Source organism: Rhinopithecus bieti, unplaced genomic scaffold (genome assembly GCF_001698545.2).
Source record: "Rhinopithecus bieti isolate Rb0 unplaced genomic scaffold, ASM169854v2 scaffold_27306, whole genome shotgun sequence".
Taxonomy (NCBI): Eukaryota; Metazoa; Chordata; class Mammalia; order Primates; family Cercopithecidae; genus Rhinopithecus; species Rhinopithecus bieti.
In genome coordinates, this window is record NW_016812395.1 from 1,289,218 (window position 1) to 1,314,856 (window position 25,639).

General features: G+C 38.6%; 1 protein-coding gene across 2 annotated transcripts in view; it reads right to left on the minus strand.

Annotated features, from left to right (window-relative positions):
• Window positions 1–25,329, minus strand: part of MCMDC2 (minichromosome maintenance domain containing 2) — a 48,819-nt gene extending 23,490 nt beyond the window's left edge. Inside the window, exons 1-10 of one of the 2 annotated variants that reach the window (XM_017896321.1) lie at window positions 25,204–25,329; window positions 25,071–25,130; window positions 22,159–22,354; window positions 21,005–21,127; window positions 20,782–20,886; window positions 18,768–18,893; window positions 15,696–15,933; window positions 8,455–8,660; window positions 3,216–3,382; window positions 2,603–2,782 (exon numbers count right to left, since the gene is read on the minus strand). In XM_017896321.1, coding sequence (XP_017751810.1) covers window positions 2,603–2,782; window positions 3,216–3,382; window positions 8,455–8,660; window positions 15,696–15,933; window positions 18,768–18,893; window positions 20,782–20,886; window positions 21,005–21,127; window positions 22,159–22,255 — 1,242 coding nt within the window. In that variant the 5' untranslated portion in view covers window positions 22,256–22,354; window positions 25,071–25,130; window positions 25,204–25,329. The remainder of the gene's footprint in view (window positions 1–2,602; window positions 2,783–3,215; window positions 3,383–8,454; window positions 8,661–15,695; window positions 15,934–18,767; window positions 18,894–20,781; window positions 20,887–21,004; window positions 21,128–22,158; window positions 22,355–25,070; window positions 25,131–25,203) is intronic. The other variant, XM_017896320.1, reaches the window with a different exon arrangement.
• Between the last annotated feature and the right edge of the window lie 310 nt (window positions 25,330–25,639).

Sequence of the window (25,639 nt, forward strand, 5' to 3'; positions counted from 1 at the left end):
AAAAAAAAAAAAAAAAAAAAAAAAAAAGAAAAGGAAACCAAAGCATAGAGACATATTCCTAGATTGGACATGTCCTGGATTGGATATATATCCTGGCTTCTTTATTTTCTTTATTCTCCACAACTCTCTCCAGGCTTTCAGAACTGGATATACTATTAATAGTATCAATAACCCTCTCTAAGTTCTCTCTAAGATGGCATGATGATGAGCCACCAATATCCTCCTTCATGAAAGGACTTGTTGCCCAGCTACTGAGATTCTGTCAGCCCCTTCGGGGATTGCCTCAGGACAGTCCACATCACATGAATGATTGAGGCAGAAGTTGGGGAGGACATTATAAAGTCCTCAGGTATTGACAGAAAAGCCCTTTCAAATACACATTGGCACACTAAACTCCATCTCAGTCTGTTCTGGAGAGCTCAGGCTGCAACAAATTCCATCCACTTTGATTTGTGTAATAGATTTATCTTCCAGAGAAACCATTTTTACTATTTTACTTTTTACTATTTTACAGTTTACTCTACAATTGTTCTCTATAGTCTGACAAACCAACTATAAAATCTTTTGTCTGTGCAAGACTTACTGTAAATATGCCAAAATCCTATGACTCCAAAATACAATTTTTGCTCCAGTCAAGCTGGTTTTATCGTTTTCCATGTATACTAATTTCTACTTTTATGTCTTTACTCCTACTGTTAATTCTACTTAGAACACCCATCCTTTGTGCATCCAAATTTTACCCTTTCTTACAGCCCAGCTAATGTCCAGCCTCCTCCATGAAGTTTTCCCAGCTTCTGCATTCTATACTGATATCTTCCTTTCTGAATTCCTAAAATACCTCAGAGGCAGCACCACTTAACACTTAAATTGTTCCTTAACTATTTTATGTATCTTTTTTTTTTTTTTTTTTTGAGACGGAGTTTTGCTCTTTTCGCCCAGGCTGAAGTGCAGAGCAGTAGTACAATCTCGGCTCACCTCAACCTCTGCCTTCCGGGTTCAAGATGTTCTCCTGCCTCATCCTCCCGAGTAGCTGGGATTACAGGCATGCGCCACCATGCCTGGCTAATTTTGTACTTTTAGTAGAGACAGGGTTTCTCCATGTTGGTCAGGCTGGTCTTGAACTCCCTACCTCAGGTTTCTGCCCTCCTCCTCGACCTCCCAAAGTGCTGGGATTACAGGCTTGAGCCACCTTGTCTGGCCTGTATCTTGTTTTTAATTTTAATTAAATGATAAACTAAAGAGAAAGTTTATATATCTGTGAGAATATAAAAGAATGGAAATAGGCTCATATTTGTGAAGTATCCAGTTAATACCTGAATAATTAATAAATCTAGATTGTTTTGGCTTGTTTCTCAGGTAAAAAAATGGGCAACACTTCTCAGGGTCATTAGCCTGTCCATATTTAGTACCCTAATTCCTACAGACTACTTTTTTCCTATGTAATAAAACTAAAACCAAAACCTTATTATATTATTTATTCTTTTTTCTATTCTAATCTATGTGAATAAACAATGTTCATAATTCATGTTTAAGTCGATTTTGCCTTTCAACCTTTTACTCATGCGGTATGCTTACAAGGAAGATAGATACAAAAAAAAATGTTAATGACTCATAGACCTCCACTTTCTGATATCCCCTGCCTTTTATCTATCATACCCAGACAAGTGAACTCTACTTGGACAGATTTTTGCGTAGTTAAAAAGGTTTCAGTTGTAAATATGTGGGCACCTTTAATAGCTATGAGAATTATTACTAAATTTACATCACCTACTTTCAGGTTCTCTGAATATGTCACATATGTTTTGATAATGTCAGGGTAATTAATTAAAATGGGTTAGTGAATCATGCTATATATCCCCTAAAGTCAGGACTCGAAGGTAGTCATCTGAGGACAATCCCTTTGAATAGACAGTAAAATGTAAGTAACTGTATATCTATATAGCCTATTATAATTTTCCATAGAAAAATTCTATGTTGGTTTTCTTTCACTGAGATTCTGTCAGCTGTGCTGATTTGGACAATGGTACAAAAATAAACTGAAAATTTTAATATTCATTACCTAACACAGTTGTTTCTTTAATTATAGCCCTAAATAATTCTAAATAATTTCTCTATTTTCTTTTCTTTTCTTTTCTTTTTTTTTTTTTTTTTTTTGAGACAAGGTCTTACTCTATCACCCAGGCAGGAGTGCAGTGATGTGATCTCAGCTCACTAGAACCTCCACCTCCTGGGTTCAACCGATTCTTCTGCCTCAGCCTCCCGAGTAGCTGGGGTTACAGGAGCCACCACCACCCCCAGCTAATTTTTGTATTTTTTGGTAGAGACAGGGTTTTCACTGTGTTGGCTAGGCTAGTCTCGAACTCCTGGCCTCAAGTGATCCGCCCACCTTGGCCTCTCAAAGTGGTGGGATTATAGGCATAAGCCACCACACCAGCCTAACTCTAAGTAACTTCTATGCAATGTCCTTAAAATGTATAAAAGCTGGAATCAAGTTGGAATAAAATAATCCTAAATAAAGAAAATCCAGCACTCAAAAGGACTTCTATATAATTTGAGAAACATTAGCACAGGCATTCTGGGTAACCGTTTTATCTATCTGTACCTTTTCAAAATCTTCAGTTGTGAACTGTCTAGAAGCCGCATAAAGCAGCCCTTCAGGATTAATGGCTTTCTTCAAAGTATGTTGCACAGTAGGTAGAAATGGGTGGCAGGGAGATGACTCATTGCAGTTAATCAATAAACCAAATGCCTCCACAAGGTTAGCTGGAATCAAACTGCAATCCTACATCAAACCAAAAGGTAACAGGCAAACATTAAACTTTGTAATTTTCACAATTTGGAAATAATTAATTACAAAGTAATTATTATATGTTGTTATTAGTTATTATTTATCATTATAATTTAAGGTAATTTTTTAATAATCTGGGAACTTTTTGATGATTGATTTGTTAAAGCCTCTTTACTGAGTATTTTTCTATACATTATTCATTAAAGCCTCTCCAGTTACCTATTCAAATAGTAATTTCCAGTGAGCAGATATCTGGCTCACTACATGTCTAAAAAACATTACAATTTGTAAACAATTGGGTCATCAGGTAGTTCTGGTACTCAATGAAGTATAGAAACAGGTTAATAACAAAAATATTAAGATGTATTAAATTTGTGAGTTAATTCCTTGAACAACATTCTAACAATAAAATATACATATACCTTACCATCTGACCAATTAGAGTGTTGATTTTCTGTGCATTTCTCCTTGAAGATGAATCCATATCAACGAAAGACCAAAAACTGCACTGAACTGGAAAAGTCATCTGTTGATCAATATCCTCCCCAAGCTTCTTTCCTGGGATGTACACTGTGATGTTTCTGCTCTCCAGAACTAAGTCAGAAGATATTACCCATTTGTTATGTAAGTTAATTTTGGTCTAAATGTCTACAAATTAATAACGTATTATTATATAGATTTATACTGTGCAGACTTTGGATAGTGAAAGAAAGTAAATTTGATTGTTTTGCAAGACAATGCTCTAGTTTCTGCCATAAAAAATACATATTTGAAGCCTTATGTGTCCCATGACTTGATGAGAACCAGGAGTCCAAAGCACATAGCTGGAATTGTGGCGGGGCACCTGAGTGGACTAGTCAGGGAGCTAAGAGATTGGTCATATAATACAGACTTACAAGAGAGGGTAAAATTAAATCATGTTCTTTTATGTGGGGAAAATGATAGAAAGCAGGCCATCCATGTGGGAGTGAAAGAGGAAAAGACAGAGATAATATGAACTACAATGACTGGGGGGAAATACATCTCAAATTCAACATGTTCAAAACCAAATTCATTGTCCCCCACCTCCCACTTAAAATCCAAACAAAAAATATGTAGCACTTTGGGAGGCTGACATGGGGGTATTGTTTGAGCCCAGGAGTTTGAGACCAGCCTGGGCAATGTGGCAAGACTCTGTTACTACAAAAAATTAGCCAAGCATTGTGGCATGTTACTGTGGTCCCAGCTACTTGGGAGGCTGAGGTGAGAGAACTGCTTGAGCCCAGGACTTTGAGGGTGCAGTGAGGTATGATGAAACCACTGCACTCCACCCAGGGCAACAGAGTAAGACCCTGTTTAAAAAAAAAAAAAGAAAGAAAGAAAGAAGAAGAAGGAAGAAGGAGAATAAGAAGAAAGAGGCCAGGGCCATCACAAAGGACCACATATCATTTGATTCCATTTATAGTCAGCCATCTATATATAAAGGTCTGTCTGCATCTGTAGATTTAACCAACGGCTGATGAAAAATATTCAATAAATAAATAAAACAATAACAACAATACAAAACAACATAGTATAACAATTTGCAAAGCATTTACATTGTATTGACTATTATAAGTAATCTAGAGATGATTTAAAGTATATGGGAGGATGTGCATAGATTATATGCAAATTCTCTGCCATTTTATATAAGGGACTTGAGCATCTGTCTATTTTGGTATCTGCAGAGGCCCTGGAACCAATCCCTGGAGAATACTGAGGGAAGACTGCCTATGCAATGTTCAGAATAGGCAAATACACAGAAACAGAAAGCAAATAGTGTTTGCCAGGGACTGTGTGGGAGTAGGTGACGGGAGGCAGGGACTGGGGGTTGACTGTTAAAGGGTATGGGGGTTCCTTTTGGGGTGATGAAAATATTCTGAAGTTAGTGGTAATAGTAGCACAACTCTGTGAATATAATGAAAAGCACTTTACTGTATACTTTCAGTGATGAATTGTATGATGTGTGAATCTCAATAAAACTGTTACAAAAAATGTAATAGTAGTATTGCCATTCTAAATAAAAATTAAAATTTTATATTGCCATACATTTTACCTTTTATCTTTATATTGTACAATACTTTTATCTTTATGTTGTATAATGCAAATATATGGGCATTTATCTCATAAGTGGAACCAATAGTACTTTGCACATGCATATGTATTTTGTTTTTACCAGAACAGTGGAAATACTGCACAAAACAATTTTTATTTTACTTATTGATATGCATACATTTCACCAACACTCTCTACCTTCAGCTTACTGATAAGTGAGGAAGGACTGAAAAGACAAGGCTATGGATTTGCCCTATCTTTCCCTTTCCTCCTGTGTCATCATTTTCAGTGTAAGTGGTTGGCAAATACAGGGAACCAACCAAGTAAGAAAGAGGATGATAGGGCTACTTGGTAATGTGTGTTTCTTGAAAGGCCGTTGCCTTCTTTCTGCATTAGAAGCACATCTAGTTCAAATGAAAAGCATGGCCACTTGGGGTTATTAGCACTCCCTCTTACTCAGTTGAAAATGTGTTGATATGGAACTATAGGCACTGGCTTATAGTGCACCTATGACACATGGGAGTCCAGCAACAATCAAAGAAAGTACAAATTGAGTGAGTTATGAAAGCTGCATAGTGATCACAAATGCTGTATGAAATAGTGCAGGAAGGCACAGTAAAAACAGGCATCCATGTGTCTCCTCTACTCACAGTCAAGTGCCATTATCTCATTGGACTTCCTTATAATACAAAGATAAAATTATTAAAAATTTGAAGATGATGACAGAGTTTTAAACCACATTCCAAGCTCTTGTGGGGAGAGGACATACTAGCAGGGCCAGCTTCATGAGTGTGGAACAAGTGCAGTTGTACTGAGGCCCTCCTCTGTACCAGCCAGATGTTCCACCATCCTTTGATGAGAAAAACTCCTTTTCCCACTGACTAACTTTGGTGCTGTAGTCAAAAATCAATTGACTATAAAATGTGGGTCTATTTCTATAGTCTCTGATATGGTTTGGCTGTGTCCCCACCCAAATCTCACCATGAATGCCCATGGATTGTGGGAGGGGCCTGGTGGGAGGTAACTGAATCATGGGGGCAGGTCTTTCCGGCACTGTTCTCGTGATAGTGAATAAGTCTCACAAGATCTGATAGTTTTAAAAAGGGGAGTTTCCCTGCACAAGCTCTTTTCTCTTGTCTGCCACCATGTGAGATGTGCCTTTCACCCTCCACCATGATTGTGAGGCCTCCTCAGCCATGTGGAACTATAAGTCCAATAAACTTCTTTCTTTTGTAAATTGTCCAATCTCAGGTATATCTTTATAAGCAACATGAAAACAGACTAATACACCCTCATTTTGTTTTGATTGTTTTTTTTTTTTTTTTTTTTTTTTGGGAGGGGGGCTCAGTGTGTTGCCCAGGATGGTCTGGAACTCCTGGCCTCCAGCAATCCTCTTGCCTCAGCCTCCCAAAGTGCTGGGATTCCAGGTGTGAGCCACTGGGCACAGCTAATTTCTGTATTCTCTTATAAAGTGAAGCAATATGCTGTGTCCCCTGAGCACACTTGTACATTCACGCTGGTATGCTAAGAAGGCAAGGCTCTGACTGCTGTTTGCCCAGTCCATGGCTGTCCATATCCTTGCTAGTTATAAATGTGGCCCAACCAGCATTACTCTAATACAGAACCAAACAACAACATTATAAGGAAAAAACTCTACAGATCAATATCTCTCATGAACATAGATTTTAAAATCCTCAACAAAAATAGTAGCATATCAAATCCAACAACGTAGAAAAAGAATTATACAGCATGACCAAGTAAGCTTTATCCCAGGTATGCAAGGCCGGTTCGATATTCAAAAATCAATTAATGTAATCCATCATATCAACAGGCTAAATGAGAAAAATCATATGATTGATGATGGCAGGAGGCAGACAGGTTCCTGGGCAGATAGGGGCAGGTCCTTGGTGGAACTCAACCTTCAGGCAAGAGACAGCTTGAAGCCTGAAAACCAGGCTGCCAGTTCTGGGTGGAGTCCACCACCTGGAGTGAGAACATCCTTGATGCCTTTCAGCCAATCAGATGGTGTTTTTCTGGGCCCACCCATGGACCAATCAGCATGTACTTCCTCCATTCTTAGCCCATAAAAACCCCAGAGTCAGCCAGACTCAGACACAGGTTGGGACTACCTGTGCCTATGGGTAGGAGCTACCAACTTCGGGTCTCCTGTCCACTGAAAGCTGTTCTGCCATGCAATAAAACTCTTCTCCACCTTGCTCACCCTCCAGTTGTCCACATAAGCTAATTCTTCCTGGACATGGGACAAGAACTTGGGACCTGTTGAATGGCAGGTGCGAAAAGGGCTATGACACTCCCCTGGCAGGGTTGTTGAGTGGCAGGCAGGAGCAAAAAGGGCTGTGACACTTTCCTAGTCAGCTTGCTGAGCTGTGAGTGGTGACACATTCTTGTTTGTTGGACTGCGGGACTGAAGATCAATGACCCTTCTGGAGGCCCAGTCCTCAGGATTTCCTGAGTCAGAGCTGTAACACTATAATCCTCCTGCCTTCTGTCGGCCTTGGGCAGCTGTCCCATGACAGAAAGTGACAATGGGCTGGGCCAGCCCAGGAGCCATGGGCCGGAGTAAGGCGGTGGACTGAAAGAGCTGTTAACATGTGCCCCCCATCCACTGAGCTGTGGGCAACAGGAACGAGAGACCTGTAGCATGCTTCCCTGCAACCCCTTGGAGCTCCACTGTTGCTGGTGTCTCCAAGTTTTCGGATGCCACCCCGTTCCCCTCACCCAGACACCAGGGCCCTCAGTAGAAGCCACTTGCAGTATGCCTATTCCAGCTACAGCCACGCATGAAGCCAGCACCTGGAGCTGCCTGCCCTGCCACAGCACCTGGTATGCCTGGCTATGTGCAGTGGCTGGACCCTGTGCTTGCTCACTCACACACCCCTCGCTGTTCCACTCCTGGCTTGCCCTCAGCAGGCATGGGATCTGGACTGGTAGTGTGAGCCAAGTGCAGCCTGCCGGGCCGAGTGAGCAGAACATGTCCAGCGGCAGGAGCGAAACTCAAGCAGAGGTGCTGCTGGACATAGAGGTTTCTGGCTTGAGAAGCAACACCCGAAGGATCCTGTGACATGATCATATTAACAGATGCAGCAAAGCATTTGACAAAATCCAATATCCATTTATGATTAAAAACAAAAAAACGCTCAGAAAATTAGGAATAGAGAAGAACTTCCACTGATAAAGAATGTCTACAAAAAATGTTCAGCTAATATCATACTTCATGGTGAGAAATTTGAAGCTTTCCCACTCAGATCAGGAACAAGGCGAGGATGTCCTCTCTCTTAACACCACTTTTCAACTTTATACTGGAAGTGGTAGCTAATGCTATAAGACAAGAAGAGGAAATAAATCTGGTCCATTACAAGCTCATGTGTTAGCACACTGAGAGCAAAGGCTAAAACTGCGCATTTGCACATTAAATTTCTGTTTTTGCTTATAAAACCAAAATGAGAAATGGCATCTAACATAATTTCTCAAACCCTCAAACATCTGCAATACTATCTTAACTGTTAAGTATCTCAACATGGATGACAGTATAAGTTAAACAGGTGAAAATTAATTTTACAAATATTGTTTACCTGATTGAAGCTGTTCAAGTTTATCTTTTTTGTGTGAAGCCAAGTCTCCTATAAAGCAGATACCACCTTTAGCTAGCAAAGCACTGCCAGCCTGAATGCTAACTGCTCCAGTTCCATACTTATTCCTGGATAGAGTGGGAAAAATTTCAGTAGAGACTAGATGACGTATACCACGGGGAACAAGGTTTATGCTAAAATTCAGAAGCCTAGGAAAAAAAAAATAAACTTTTCATTACTATTACTTAATTTTCAAAAGTCACAATGTGTTACATTAAATTTAATTTTATTCTGTGTTTACTGAGCACCTGTGATACACCAGCTATTGTGCTAGGGATAAAAATATATATGACTAACATGGTGAAATCCCGTCTATACTGAAAATACAAAAATTAGCCAGACGTGCTAGTGCATGCCTGTAGTCCCAGCTACTCAGGAGGCTGAGACACAAGAATCATTTGAACCTGGAAAGCAGAGCTTTCAATGAGCCAAGATCATGCACTCCAGCCTGGGTGACAGAGTGAGATTCTGTCTCAAAAAACAAAACAAAAAAGTATATACAAGACTTGGACCTTAACTTGGAAAGCTCACAGTCTAAAAAGAGAGATATAAAAAACTAAAACACAATGTGATAAGTACTAAAAAAAATGTCTTCATCCTGGTGACAGAGCAAGACTCCGTCTTAAAAAAAAAAAAAAAAAAAAGTCTTTAGAACATCCATGGTGGCCAGGTGTAGTGGCTTACAACTGTAATCCCAATACTTTGGAGGCTGAGGCAGGTGGATCACTTGAGGTCAGGAGTTCGAGACCAGCCTGGCCAAAATGGCAAAATCCCATCTCTACTAAAAACACAAAAATTAGCTGGGCCTGTAATTACATGCCTGTAATCCCAGCTACTGGGAGGCTGAGGCAGGAGAATTGCTTCAACCTGGGAGGTGGACATTTCAATGAGCCGAGATCACTTCACTGCACTCTGGCCTGGGTGACAGAGCAAGACTGTCTCAAAAACAACAACAACAAAAGAACATCCATGGGAGTATTATTTCTTCTTGGAAGGGAATCAGAGAAAGTTATAGAGAGATGACGTTTGAATTAGGCCTTCTTTTTATGGATTGCTTTCTTTTGCCTATTCAGAATTTTTGCATTAGGCTTTCTAGCATCCCATCAAAACTATCACTCTGCTGTTTCTGTATCATTGCAATTGTGGGTTTTTTTGTTTGTTTGTTTTTGCTTTGTTTTGTTTTGAGTCTCTCTGAGGCACAAAGGCTGGAGTGCAGTGGCGTGATTTCAGCTCATCGCAACCTCTGCCTGTCACTAGGCTGGAGTGCAATGGAACAATCTCAGCTTCCAATCTCCACCTCCCAGGCTTAAACGATTCTCCTTCCTCAGCCTCCCAAGTAGCTGGGACCACAGGCACAAGTCACCGTGCCGGCTCAAATTTTTTTTTTTTTTTTTTTTGTAGAGATGGGTTTCACCATGTTGCCCAGGCTGGCCTTGAACTCCTGAGCTCAAATGATCCTCCTGCCTTGGCCTCCCAAAAAGTGCTGGGATTATAGACTTGAGCCACTGTGTCCAGCCAAATTTTTTTTTTCTTTTAAGAGACAGAGTCTCACTCTGTCATGCAAGCTGGAATGCAATGATACAGTCATAGCACACACAGCCTCAAACTCCTGGACTCATATAAGCCTGCCTGCTCAGTCTCCCAAGTAGCTGGAACTACAGGCATGAGGCACCTGTCTGTCTCATGGCAATTCTTGATATGTCATTTTGGTTTCTAACCTTTTTGCTAATTGCCTCAGTCTCTTCATATTCCAAATTTAAATTCTGAAAAAGGAATATGATTACCTTAGCTTAGCTTTCAAATCCTTGCCACAGAAATTATAGCTTCCTAGTGCAATCAACTATGATGAGTAGACATAGACATGTGACACAAAAGGGGGTGATACAAAAGTAGTCACAGACATGCAATGCAAAAGAGGGTGAGATGTGGATAGGTAGATGGTATAAAATATGTCTAGCGCATGTACCATTCTAAGGAATTTGGATGTTTGAAGATATATAAAATGAGACAGTGATATTTAGAAAGAAACTTTTGCAAGCCTATAAGGAGTGGTTCTCAACCACAGCCTGCACTAACCTTACCTGGAGAGATTTAACAAATTCCAATGCCAAGTGCCACCCCAAACCACTTAAATTAGAAACTCTGGGGGTGAGACACAGTGATAAATATTTTTTTAAAATTCTCTCAGGTGATTCTAATAGGCAGCTAGGCTGAGCACTTAGTGATATGGAACAATGAGCCTCAAATTTGGCTACACATTGGAACTGGCTAAGGAACTTCTAAAACTACTGATACACAGAAAGTCACAGAATACAAAGTCAAAATACAAAAATCAATTGTATTTCTATATATTCATAGTAAACAATTGAAAATGAAGTTAAGAAAACACTACCATTTTAGTAGCATCAAAATATCAAATATTTTAGAACCAATTTAACAAAATATTTGCATGACCTTTATAAAAACATCGCTGAGAGAAATTAAAGAAGACCTAAATAAATGGAGAGATATGCCACATTCATGGATTGGAAGACTCAATATTATTAAGATGTTAATTCTCCCTGAAATTGATTTACAAGTTTAATACAGTTCCAATCAAAATATTCAAAGGCTTGTTTTTGGTTGGTATTAACATACTGATTTGGCTGGGCACAGTGACCCACATCTGCAATCCCAGCACTTTGGGAGGCCGAGGCAGGAGGATTGCTTGAGCCTGAGAGTGCAAGACCAGTCTAGGTAATATGGCAAGAGCTCATCTCTACAAAAAACTAAAAAGTTAACCAGACGTGGTGGTGCATGCCTCTGTTCCCAGCTACTCAGCAGGCTGGGGTGGGAGGATCATTTGAACCCAAGAGTTTGAGGCTGCAATGAGTCATGATTGTGCCACTGCACTCAAACTTGGGCAACAGACCGTGACCCTGTCTCAAAAAATAAAAATAAACTAATTCTAAAATTTATTTAAAAATGCAAAGGATCTAAAATTGTTTTAATACTTAAAATGAAGGATAAAGTTGCATTACCTGATTTCAAGACTGAACATAAAGCTACAATAATCAAGAGAGTGCAGTATTGGTATAAGTATAGAACAATAGATCAAAGTATTAGAAAAGAGAGTTCAAAAAGATTTACATCCAGTTCAATTTTATACCCAGATTCTGCCTAGTTCAATTGAATTTGAACAATGGTATCAAAACAATTTAATGGGGAAAGGAAAATCTTTTCAACAATTAGTGTGGAAAAATTGGATAAATGCATAGGACAAACATTAACTCATACCTCCTACCAATCTCTGGGAGATTAAGGCAGGAGGATTGTTTGAGCCTGAAAGTTTGAGACCAGCCTAGCAAGACTTACCTCTACATAAATAAATAGTAAACTAAAACTATAATGTTTCTAGAAGAAAACATTTAAAAACTCTTCATGACCTTGGGATAGACAAAGATTTCTTCTTTTTTTTTTTTTTGAGACAGGGTCTCGTGGTATCACCCAGGCTGGAGTGCAGTAGCACAATCTCTGCTCACTGTAACCTCCGCCTCCAGGGTTCAAATGCCTCAGCCTCCTGCCTCAGCCTCCCCAGTAGATGAGATTACAGGTGCGCACCACTATGCCCCACTAATTTTTTTTTTTTTTTTTTTTTTTTTTTTTTTTTTTTTTTTTTTTTTTTTTTAGTGGAGACAGGGTTTCACCATGTTGGCCAGCTGGCCTCGAACTCCTGACCTCAGGTGATCCACCCACCTCAGCCTCCCAAAGTGCTGGGATTATAAACATGAGCCACCGTGCCCAGCCAGACAAGGATTTCTTAAACAGAAGTCAGAAAACACTAAGCATAAAAGTAAATAATAAATTGAATTTCATCAAAACTAAAAAGTCTGCTCATCAAAGATACCTTTAGACAATTTTAAAAGCTTTATACCTGGAGAAAATTTTATAATACATATATTTGACAAAGGACATGCATCCAGAACAACTAAACTAAAAGATGAACACACACTTTATAAAACAGACACTTCATAAAAGAGATATATGAGTGGCCAATAAGCACATTAAAAGAGTTCAAATCAATAGTCATCTCAGAAACGCAAATTGGAACAATGACATATCATTTCATTTCCACTAGTATGGCTAAAATGAAAAGGGCTCACAACACCAAATGTTGGTGAAGATGGAAACAAGAGGAACTTTTTACATTATTGGTAGGAATGTAAAATGGTACAACCACTTTGGAAAACTGGCAATTTCTTTTCTTTTCTTTTCTTTTCTTTTTTCTTTTCTTTTCTTTTCTTTCTTTCTTTCTTTCTTTCTTTCTTTCTTTCTTTCTTTCTTTCTTTCTTCTTTCTTTCTTTCTTTTCTTTCTTTCTTTCTCTCGTTCTCTCTCTTTCTCTCTCTTCTCTCTCTCTCTTTCTCTCTTTCCCTCTTTCTTTCTTTCTGAGTCTTGCTCTGTTGCCCAAGCTGGAGTGCAGTGGCACTGTCTTGACTCACTGCAACCTCCACCTCCTGGGTTCAGTTTTCATGTCTCAACTTCCCAAGTGTAGCCGGGTCTACAAGTACATGCCACCATACCCGAATAATTTTTGTATTTTTAGTAGAGATGGGGTTTCCCCACATTGGCAAGGTTGGTTTCAAATTCCTGACCTCAGGTGATCTGCCTGCCTCAGCCTCCCAAAATGCATGGATTACAGGCGTGAGCCACTGCGCCCGGCCAACTAGCAGTTTCTTACAAACTTATAGGCCAGGCACAGTGGCTCATGCCTGTAATCCCAGCACTTTGGGAGGCTGAGGTGGGTGGATTACCTGAGGTCAGGAGTTCGAGACCAGCCGGGCCAATGTGATGAAACCCATCTTTACTGAAAATACAAAAATTAGCCAGGTGTGGTGGCATGTGCCTGTAATCCCAGCTACTAGGGAGGCTCAGACAGGGAAATTGCTTGAACCTGGGAGAAGGAGGTTGCAGTGAGCTGAGATTGTGCCATTGCACTCCAGCCTGGGCAACAAGAGTGAAACTCTGTCTCAAAAAAAAAAAAAAAAAAAAAAAGTTATACATCTACCTTATGACCCAGCAATTCCACTCCTAGGTATTTACCCAAGATAATGAAAATACATGTCCACAAAAAGGCTTGTGCAAGAATGTTTACGGCAGCTTTATTAGTAATAGTCAAAACATGCAAAACCAAATGACTTCCACTATGAGAACAGATAAACAAATTTTGGAACATTTGTATAATGAAATGCTACTCATCAACAGAAACAATGAACTACTGATGTACACAATTGGATCAATTCAAAAATATTTCATTGAGTAAGAGACAGTAGACCCAAAAGAGGATGCACTGTATGATTTCATTATCTGAAGTTCAAGAACAGGAAAATTAATCTATGGTGACAGAAATCACCAGTGAAGATAGGAACTGATTGGAAGAGGGAAGGAGGGAAATTTCTGGGGTGATAGAAATGTTCTATATCTCATTGTTGTGGTGATTAAAGGAGTGTATGTTATTTGTCAAAACTCAGTGTTTTTAGTGATAATAAGATCTGATTCTTTCACTGTGTGTAAATTTTACCTAAAAGAAAAAACAAACCAATCTCTCACAGAGCCCCAAATATCATTTAAAATGTCAAAAGATTAATGGCAAACAGAAAAGAGAGAAAGGCCTTAATTTACATGCATCAAAATCAATAAAAAAACACAACATAACAAAAACAATGATCAAGAATGGGAGGTTCATAGAAAAAAATACATATTTAATAAGTTTTATATGATGCCAAAATTATTTCCAATTAAATAAATGCAAATTAAAATAAAATACAATTTTCTACCTATCAGATGGCAATTTGTTTTTTTTTTTGAGACAGAGTGTCTGCCGCCCAGGCTGGAGTGCAGTGGTGTGATCTCAGTTCATTGCAACCTCCGCCTCCTGGGTTCCAGCAATTCTCCTGCCTCAGCCTCCTGAGTAGCTGGGGCTACAGGTGCGTGCCACCACGCCTGGCTAGTTTTTTGTATTTTTAGTAGAGATGGGGTTTCACCATGTTAGCCAGGATGGTCTCAATCTCCTGACCTCATGATCCACCTGCCTCGGCCTCCCAAAGTGCTGGGATTACAGGCCTGAGCCACCACGCCCAGCCCAGATTGCAAAATTTTAAAGTTTATAATGAGGTGAGAGGATCGCTTGAGCCCAGGAGTTCAGCCTTAGCTACATAGGGAGACTTTGTTTATATAAAAAACGTAAAAATTAGCCCAGTGTAGTGGTGTGCACCTGTAGTCACAGCTACTCAGGAGGCTGAGGATGGAGGTTCACTTGAGCCCAGGAGGTTGACACTGTTGTGAGTCATGATCATGCTACTGCATCCCAGCCTGGGTGACAGAGTGAGACCCTGTCTCAAAAAATAATGATAACAAAAATATAAGTTTGATAATACCCAGAGTTGGTGAGGCTGTGAGGAAACAAATACTCTCATATTCTGCCAGTAGAAGAATAAAGTGGTACAATCTGGGCATTTGGTACCATATTTACATCACCAGTGGCAATTTAATTTTAGCAAAACATAATCTGTTCAATTAAAGTACTGTTAATTTGAATTTTATTTTTTTATTTTAAATTCATTTTGTAAATTTATTTTTTGCTTTGAAACTGCATACAAGATACTAAATAAGGAGTTTATTCCTAGCTTTGTGAATATTTAAGCAACTTTTTAAGGAAAGGGTACTTGCTAGTGGGGAGCCACAAAATGCTAAGTAGAGGCTTACTCCAAAGTTAGGATGATATTCCCCCCAAACAGTAATTATGACACTTCTGACAGCCTTATTTGGATGCAGTGAGTCAATATTATTGATGGAATATTGAAGAAAAATAAGAAAATGGTTAGTTTGTTCCTTAGGGGGAAGATTATTCAAAACAAAGTACAGAAACAGCATACAGAGCTAGGGATAAGGGGAAAGGAAGGCTGGGAAGGATGCAATTATTTACAAAGGTCTGAGTGAGGAAATGGTTTGAAAATTGGAGTAATTCGACTTATCAGTTATCAATTTATCTTTCAAAGGTTTTGAATTTTATTGATAAAGATTGATTTAAGTACTTATATTGGCTCAGAAAAATTCTAAATATTCTTCTTTTAATAATGCTCATGGAAAGGATGTATGCAAATCTGTGACCAATTAATATTTGTAAAAATTCATGTCACGTATTTACCTGTCTATGAGTAGAGTATCACTTGTTAAAATTAAAATATCCAGGCAATCTTCCAGTTCCTTGTTACGGTCAGTTGTCTGTACTAGACTCATCAACAAACAGAGCTTGAGCAAATTGTAAGTTCCAGGAGGGGTAATTTGTGATGCAAAGATATTGGCAAGAATTGCTGTAAACTTCCAGCATGAGCTGGAAGTTAAGGAGAGGAGACACCTGAAATTGTCACTAATTCCTGAAGGAACTGAAAGTAAATATTAACATATATATTAGAAAGGGGTTTAAAACAAGACAACATTATAGATATTTGACTCCCTTTATCTAAAATGTTATCAAATTATAGTTCTAATAATACCATATTCTTTTTTTTTTAGAGACAGGATCTTGTTATGTTTCCCAGGCTGGTCTTGAACCCCTGGCCTCAACTGATTCCCCTGCTTTGGCCTCCCAAAGGGCTATGATTACAGGCCTGAGCCACCATGCTTGGCCTTTAAATTCTTAGAATGATATTAAATTATTATTCGAGGTCATGCTAGTTTACCATTTCTACCTCAGGGAATGTAATACAAGGAAGAAGTCACCCTTTGTGTCCACATAGATTGGCTGTGGGTTGCAGGCAAATCCCTCATTCTTCTCCTTTTAAGATCTATGTGAGCAAACCAGTACATGGAGTGCCTGCATTGCTGTGTTTGCTCCTATATTTCTATGTATCACCTTCAAAGAGGAATAATAAGCAGAATGGGAAATATTTGAATGTTGCTGTTAAACAGAAAGATTTACATTCCACTACTCTGAAAGCACTGTACTGTAGTATACTGCAAAATTCTAGATCTTCTCCATCCTCTCACCCTCCACCTCCTGAAAGGAATGAGTGATTTATCCAATTGGTAATGTGGTGGAACAGCTGTGCATGTATAACCTAGTCCCATTCTCCTTCTTTCTGGGCTGCCATCAAAAAGCAATGATTTCCTCTAACTCATCCATGCCCATGGACTAAGAGAGGCCTACTTTAGTCTAGCTCTTGCCACATTTGGGTAGTTAAATATGTCTCATTCTGGAGTTCAGCATAAGAAAGCACACTCTCCATCTACAGAAAAGTCATGTTCTGCTACCAAATCAATAAATTCTAAAACACTTAGCAGAAAATATTTAAAAGATCACTAAACCCTCTATAATTCATCAGTGCTTTCTTTCTTTAACATTTTTGTTCTTTTAAGAAGCTTTTCTCTTCAAGAAAGTAGAAGTATTTAGAATCTACTTGCATTTAAATTCAACTTGGGTGTCTATTACTACTGATGATTACCCACAGTATGGAAGCCAAAGAAACTTCATCCTGGGCCAGGCGTGGTGGCTCATGCCTGTAATTCCAGCACTTTGGGAGGCCGAGGTGGGCGGATCAGGTCAGGAGTTCGAGACTAGCCTTGTCAACATGGTGAAACCCCGTTTCTACTAAAAATACAAAAATTAGCTGGGCGTGGTGGTGAGCACCTGTAATCCCAGCCACTCAGGAGGCTGAGGCAGGAGAATCCCTTGAACCCAGGAGGTGGAGGTTGCAGTAAGCCAAGATAGCGTCACTGTACCCCAGCCTGGGCAACAGAGCAAGACTTCGTCTCAAAAAAACAAAAAAAAAGAAAGAAAAAGAAAAAGAAAAGAAACTTCATCTTGGAAGCTAATCTGCCATGTTGACTTCTGATAAACCCCAGATCTGTGAATGCTGGGAGATTGCCAGTTGATCTATTGTTCCTCAAGCAAGAGCACATACTTATCATAAATCCTGCCCTTAGATCAATCAACCTTGATAAATTAATACTTACTGTAAATCCTGTCCTTAGATCAATTCCTATCCAATCCCTCTGAAGCATGTGTACTCCTTCCCTATATAATTCCTGGGTCTGGGGGTAATAGCATGGAGATCTACCTGTCTTGCGGCTGCCCAAGATCATGCTTCTGTCCTTAAGTTCCCCAGTAAAACCATCCTATAATGACAAGCTGGACTTGTCTGCCTGCTTTGGTTTCTCAGGTCCTTCTGCATTTGGGGATCACTTTGAATATATATAGCCCATTCAGGGAACATACAGATTACAAAAAAATCCAACTCTATTCAAGATTTAACCAGCCTTTTCTATATTTAGATACTTGTGAGCCAAGTTGAAAGAACAGGTCTGCTCTCCACTTTTGTTTACATAGTGCTAACGCATGTTGGAGTTGGTAAAGGAAATTATCAGTAATAAAGGTGATATTTTGGTCCTCATCTGCCTTTATCTTATTTCTTGATTTGGTTCAGAATTCAGTTGAGGAAAAGGATGCTTTTTTTTTTCATTTTTTTATTTTATTTTGAGACGGAGTCTCATTCTATCATCCAGGCTGGAGTGCAGTGGTGCAATATTGCCTCACTGCAACCTCTGCCACCCAGGTTCAACCGATTCTCCTGCCTCAGCCTCCCAAGTAGCTGGGATTACAGGCACCTGCCACCGCCGCGCCTGGCTACTTGCTACTTTTGTATTTTTAGTAGAGACGGGGGGCGGGGGGGGGGGTGGCAGGTCTCACCATCTTGGCCAGGCTGGTCTTGAACTCCTGACCTCGTGAGCTGCCCACCTTGGCTTCCCAAAGTGCTGGGATTACAGGTGTGAGCCACAGCGCCCAGCCAAGGATGCTATTTTATTGAGCTCTCCTTCTCAGACCACAACAGTTAACCCAGAATTGCCTTGGCTAGTGGTATAGAAAAATCCTTTGACTAATCTCTAATCCTGAAACATTTTTCTCATTATTAATTATTTTAAAACTTAAAATAAGGCTTAGCCCAAAGAAAGGAGTCCTGCATGCTAGAAAGTTTCCACAACATTATCCTGTTTTATTTCCTTCATGTACTTATAATCTGAAATTGTCTTTTGCTTACTTTACATGTTTATTGACTGTCTGCCATATGATTTAAGAGCAGAAACTTTGACTGTCCTGTTTACAACTGTATTCTTAGTGCTTAAAAGAATGCCTAGCACATAGGCAAACAATACTTATCTGCGGAACAAATAGATTTAAATTTAAATATTTGTTAATATATAATACTAAAATTTTCCTTACCTTTTGAATTACAAAAAGTTATGCTATTTGCTTCTATACAGACAGCAGTTTGTGAAGCTTTTACACAGGTTGGAATTCCAATAATTTTATATTCATTTCCTATATTCATTTTATTCACTGATTCATCTAAAATTATTAAAAACAGAAGAAAATGCATATTCACTAAATGAACTTTGTACATGAACATATGGTTCAAAGATCCAGAACTAGTAACAATTCAGTAGTTGAGTTAGGAGTATTTTTGTTTAGCATAATATCCATATAAAGTGACACTAATAATATAAACTGATGCAATTTTATTGCTGATAAATTTTGATTCTTATTTGCAATGATGAATTTAACTTCGAGAAGCATGTGATATAGCAACTAGACACTCTTCTATAACATGGTCAAAAGAAAATAAAATTATTCCATATAAGATGAAACATTTTCCATTCAATGAAAAGGAATGTTAATAAAAATGACCTTATAAGTGATCATTTTATTTGAGAGGAAAATAATTTTACTGTCTACAATACATGTAAGTACTTGTAAAACATTATTTAACTATAAAATATGTGTTTTTTTGTTTGTTTTTGAGACTAAGTCTTGCTCTGTTGCCCAGGCTGTAGTGCAGTGGCACAATCAGCTCACTGTAACCTCAAATTCTAGGGTTCAAGCAATCCTCCTGCCTCAGCCTCCTAAAGTGTTGGGATTACAGGTGTAAACCACCATGCTCAGCCTGTAAGATATTCTTATCTGTATTTTATATATGAAGAAACCGAGAGGTTACATGGCTTGCACAAAGCTAAATAGTAAGAAGCAGAACTGAAATTCACATTTAGGTTTGCCTACCTACAAAGTCTACCCTCTGTATTATACTAGGTTCCTCTCTCATACCTAGAGTTTGGGCAACACTTTGCATGAGTTCAAAATTTATTTTAAAAAACACACAAAAAATTTTGATCCTCCATGCCACAGTTAGAAGTTGGTTGGTTGTAAAGCTATGAAAGAAAGGTTTATAGGAAGGAGCAAGGGTTAACTTATCTCTGTGATCAGAGTGGTCTTCCTTTTTTTCTCTTTTCTCTCTAGCCCCAGAGAGCTGAACAATAACTCCAATATTTATGTAAGACACACACACAGGATAATAGGAGATCCCATTGTCTTAAAACAACTGTGGCCCTGGGACTTAGCTCAGTGCTTGGGACACAGTAGGTCCTAATATCATTTTAAGTAAGTGTTGTATGACTGAATGAATAATTGATATATTAACTAAATATGACTCTTTTAAAACACTCAAGAATTAAATGACTTGTGATTCTTAAGATATAGAAGTACCATTTATAATTATAAGCATAAACAAGTCAATGGCTTTTTTTCTGAGATGGAGTCCCATTGTGTTGCCCAGGCTGGTATGCAGTGGCACGATAATGGCTCACAGCAGCCTCTGCTTCCCGGGTTCAAGCGATTCTCCTGCCTCAGCACCCTGAGTAGCTGGGATTACAGGTGTCCGTCACCAAGCCTGGCTAATTTTTGTATTTTTAGTAGAGATGGAGTTTCACCATGTTGGCCAGGCTGGTCTTGAACTCCTGACCTCAGGTGATCAACCCTCCTAAGCCTCTCAAAGTTCTGGGATTATAGGCTTGAGCCACCGCGCCTGCACTGGCCAGTGTTTTTTTATTTTTTTAGAGACAGGGTCTCGGTTGCCCAGACTGGAGTGCTGTGGCACCATCATGGCTCACTGCAGCCTCCAACTCCTGGGCTTAAGCGATCCTCCCACCCTCCCACCTTAGCTTCCCAGGTACCTAGGACTACAGACACATGCCACCACATCTAGCTAATTTTTTATTTTTAAATTTTTTATAGAGATGGGGTCTCACTATATTGCTTAAGCTGGTCTCAAACTCCTGGCCTCAAGTGATACTCCCACCTCAGCCTCCCAAAGTGTTGGGATTACAGGCATGAGCCAGCCCCTGTGCCCAGCCAATTACATACTTATAGCAATTTATTTTGAGTTCAAACAGAATTCACTTACCTCTTAGGAAAATTGTAACAGATTGAAACCTAAATGGCTGGTTGTTAGAATGTCCTTGAAAAGCATGAAGTGCCTTTGTGGCAATTATTTCAACTATTTGTTTATCTTAAAGCAAAGAGCAAAAAAGAATTAGATATTAGAATATATATTTAATTTAATTTCCATATTGAAATATCAGACACTATTTTTAAAATTGTAATTACAAAATGTAAATGCATATTACCACCAAGTACTCTAAATTTTCTGTCTTCTTGAAGTGAAGATGCACATAGATTACACAAAAAGTCATTTCTTATCGTTGCAGATTCTGTAGCACCAGGCACATGCACTCTTATATACTGAAATCCTGAAAGAAAACAGTGGTAAGATACATTTGCTTTCAGATTTAGCTATCTATTTTGTTTCTTTTGTTATTGTTATTTTTTAATTTTTTAATTTTACATTTTCTTTCTTCTTTTATTACTGACACTAACAGATTGTAGCTATTTCAGTCCTTTAAAATTAGTCTAATTCAAAATGGAATTAATTCAGTTTTGCACTTGAGTTCAGGGTAGTTCAATTAACAGTTAACAGCTGTTTTTTGCAAGGCACTGTGCTAAGGCACTGGCAATATGGATGCTTAAGCACACAATTTCTATATGTGGCAGTGAGAAACAGGTAATTTCCACCTGTGGTATTCATTTGCAGAGTGTTCAGAGAGAAGACAGGAGGGTCAATCAACCCCAGTTAGAGGTGGCGGGGATAATTTTGAAGTCCTGGAGAAGGACTAAACTGAAGTTAAGCCAAAGGGTTGAGAGAGGACATTAAATGTTTCATTCACAACGTCATGAAATAATGTGTAATAAGAGCAAGTACTTCAGCAATATAGGTGCACTTGTTAGGATGGGGGTGGCAGAGAAAAGGAGAAAAAATGCATTTCAAGATTATGCAAAGTAAATATATAAACATTAGGATATAAAATTTTTATTCAAATTTTTTCTATTTTGTATTTTATAACTAATTGTAAATATGATTTAGGATTAAACAATAAATTGTTCAATTTATTTATTTATTTATTTTTTTAGACAGGGTCTCTCTTTGTCATCCAGGCTGGAGTACAGTGGCATGAACACAGCTCACTGAAGCCTCGACCTCCCTGGTCCAAGCAATCCTCCCAACTCAGTCTCTTGAATAGCTGGGACTACAGGCATGTGCCACTATGCTGGGCTAATTTTTGTATTTTTTGTAGAGATGAGGTTTCTCCATGTTGCCTGGGCTGGTCTCAAACTGCTGAGATCAGGTGATCCTCCTCAGCTTCCCAAAGTGAAGGGATTACAGGTGTGAGCCACCATGCCTAGCCAATTGCTTAATGCTTTGATTTGCCTTTTTAATATTTACCTTTTGAAAGAGGGCATGCTTCATCTGAACAAAGAAATCTTGCACCTTGTGTATACTTGGTTACAGTTGTCATTGCAATCACAATTCCTTGCATCATATAAAATCTCTGAGATGTATAATCAAGTGGAAATTCACACAGATCAAGACCATAACTTGGCAGGGGAGGTAAATGTGTTAATTTCAGCACTATATTAATCTAATAAGAACATAAAAATGGTATTAATGAAAATTGAAAATCCAATTTGACTTGTATTACAATATAGTAAGTATATTATAGAGTAAGTCAAGTAATGATATGTTAATGTTCTTAGGAATCAAAATTTTAAGCATTAGAGAAATGATATTCAAGTATAAAATTAAAGAAGTAAAAATCCTGTAATCTAACATTTTAATTGAAAATAGCATTATGAACTTTAAATTTTTCCTTAAATATACACAATTTCTGACCATATCCACTGAAAAGACTTAAAAAGCAATGTCAACCAGGGCCAGGCGTGGTAGCTTACGCCTGTAATCCCAGCTCTTTGGGAGGCCAAGGCTGGTAGATCATGAGGTCAGGAGATAGACACCATCCTGGCTAACACGGTGAAACCCCGTCTCTACTAAAAATACAAAAAATTAGCCGGGCATGGTGGCGGGCCCCTGTAATCCCAGCTACTCGGGAGGCTGAGGCAGGAGAATGGCATGAACCCGGGAGGCGGAGCTTGCAGTGAGCCGAGCCTGTGCCACTGCACTCCAGCCTGGGCGAGAGAGAGAGAGACTCTGTCTCAAAAAAAAAAAAAAAAAAAAGTCAACCAAATAGCAAAGAAGCATGCCTAGTGTCCAGATTGTGATCTCTTGTTAAGTATCTTTTCTCACTAAAAGGAATCAGGATTCCTTGGGGGAAATGGCTGATTTCAGGCCTGGGATAGAAAATATAACAGATGAACTTGCGGTATCTTCTAACAAATGGCCTGTGTCAAAAAGACATAGGAGCAACCTTGAAGGGACCCCCAATGACAAAAGGTAGGATAATATGAGCATCAAAAGGAATGACAGAGACTCATTGAAACATATTGTATATATTTAAAAGTTCATGAGTTCCTCATATTTAAAAAAGGAACCTCCCCCCAAAAATTGGTCATTATTGGAGGCTGCTAGATTTCAACTCATTACTCTTTATTAAAGGCAAAGAATCATTTACCCTGCCTTTCCTGTACAACTTATATTTCAGAGTAACTAACTAGCTGATGAGAGAAAATTAGTCTTACAGAAGAATTTCAGCTAATTCAGAAAGAATGCTAAAATTAGAAAAATTGCAATTTTGCAACTCCTAATGAAATAACGAATTCTAGGCAATGAACATCAGTGGCTGCTAAAACCATTAGGTGAAAGTTGACGGGAAATTGTATAATGGAGAGAAGGGAATGACATCACAGGAACCCACTAATCAATTGTGACACTATTAAAAGTGCAACGATAGATACTCTATCCTCCTGATATAGCACAATATGTAATACATTACACTAACTATTATGTGTTCTTGTCAAGTGATTTGAATTGGAATCTAAAAAGCTTTTACAGTCAACTTCTATTTTAGAAATATGAGGTTAGGGAAATAAGATAAATAACCCTACAAGGAAGCAATTAGAGAAATCAAGATTATATAACATAGGACAATTAGTTTCTTCAAAAAGTTAATGGTCTAAAAAGGGAGGGAGAGGAAATGGCTCTAGACTGAAAGAGACTTAGTGAGATGTAAGAACCAATTATAATGTGTGAACATTGTTTTGGTCCTGATTTGGAACAAACCTACTGTAAGATATTCTTGAAACAATTGGGCAAATTTAAATGTAAACTGGACATTAGGTAATATCAAGGAATTATTGTTACTTGTGTAGGGGTGATAACATTCTGGTTACATAACAAAATTGTCCACAGCCAGGCATGGTGGCTCATGCCTGTAATGCCAGCACTTTGGGAGGCCGAGGCGGGTAGATCACCTGAGGTTGGGAGTTCGAGACCAGTCTGACCAACATGGAGAAACCCTGTCTCCACTAAAAATACAAAATTAGTCAGGCGTGGTGGCATATGCCTGTAATCCCAGCTACTTGGGAGGCTGAGGCAGGAGAATTGCTTGAACCCGGGAGGTGCAGGTTGTGGTTAGTCGAGATCGCGCCATTGCACTCCAGCCTGGGCAACAAGAGTGAAACTCCTTCTCAAAAAAAGAAAAAAGAAAAATGTTCATAATTTTTACAGGTTGATACTAAAGTATGTAGAGATAAAATAACAGAATGCCGGGGATTTGCTTTAAAATATTTCAGAAAAATAATTCATGATGCAGGTATGAAAAAATATTATAATATTGAATCTGAGTTGAGTGGTAGATATATGAAGGTTCACTGTATTATTCCCTTTACTTTTGGGTATGTTTGAAAAGTTTTATTATACAAGTGTTTAATGTTGGCCAGGCGTGGTTGCTCACACCTGTAATCCCAGCACTTCAGGAGGCCAATGTGGGCGGATCATGGGGTCAGGAGTTTGAGACCAGCCTGGCCAACATGGTGAAACCCCGTCTCCACTAAAAATAAAAATATTAGCTGAGCGTGGTGGTGGGCACCTGTAATCCCAGCTACTCGGGAGGCTGAGGCAGAAGAATTGTTTGAACCCAGGAGGCAGAGGCTGCAGTGAGCCAAGATTGCACCACTGCACTCCAGCCTTGCGACAGAGCGAGACTCCATCTCAAAAAAAAAAAGTGTTTAATGTTATAAGGGATAATATGAGACATAAAGATGCATATGTAAGATATTCTATTGAACTTTGAAAAAAGTACTATCCTTTTAAATAAAAAGTCTATGAATATAAAATATCTTTTACAGTCATCACGTAAATTTGTACCTGAGATTGCTTAGTTAAATTTAACTAAAACTTACTTGTGTTTCAGTCTGCAATTGTCCAATTAATGAGAGAGTCTTAACAGCAATAAAACAGACCTGTGATTTCAAACAAACAAAAAAAGTTACCAAAAATTCCGTGTGGCACAAAATTATTTTTTTTTTGACTTACTGATTGAAAAACTTCAGCTGCTTTTAAAGGTTGGTGTAAAATGTGATTTCCAAGCTCAGCATCTAATTCAACAACATCAGAGGGATTTATTAAAATTTTGAATCGATAGACAGCATAGCTTTGTTTTGAATCTGTGAAAATATACAAATGTAAAAGTCAGGAATAAGCTATGTGTAGGAGGTTTATTTGAAAGTTTTAAAATACTCACCTTTGCGAACGTACCATTGGTAAGTACTTGCAACATCTATAAACTTTTGGAGGCTCACTTCTGTCAAGATAGATGAGGTGCCGCCTTTTCATTTTTAGCTGTGAATTTGTTCCCTGGTTAATAACTCGTCTCTATTTCTAAGTGATTAAACCACAATTTTGTAAAGCTCAGATGGCGAAACTCATAGAAAGGATGTGAAAACCTAGAAATAAAATCAATTTATTTTGA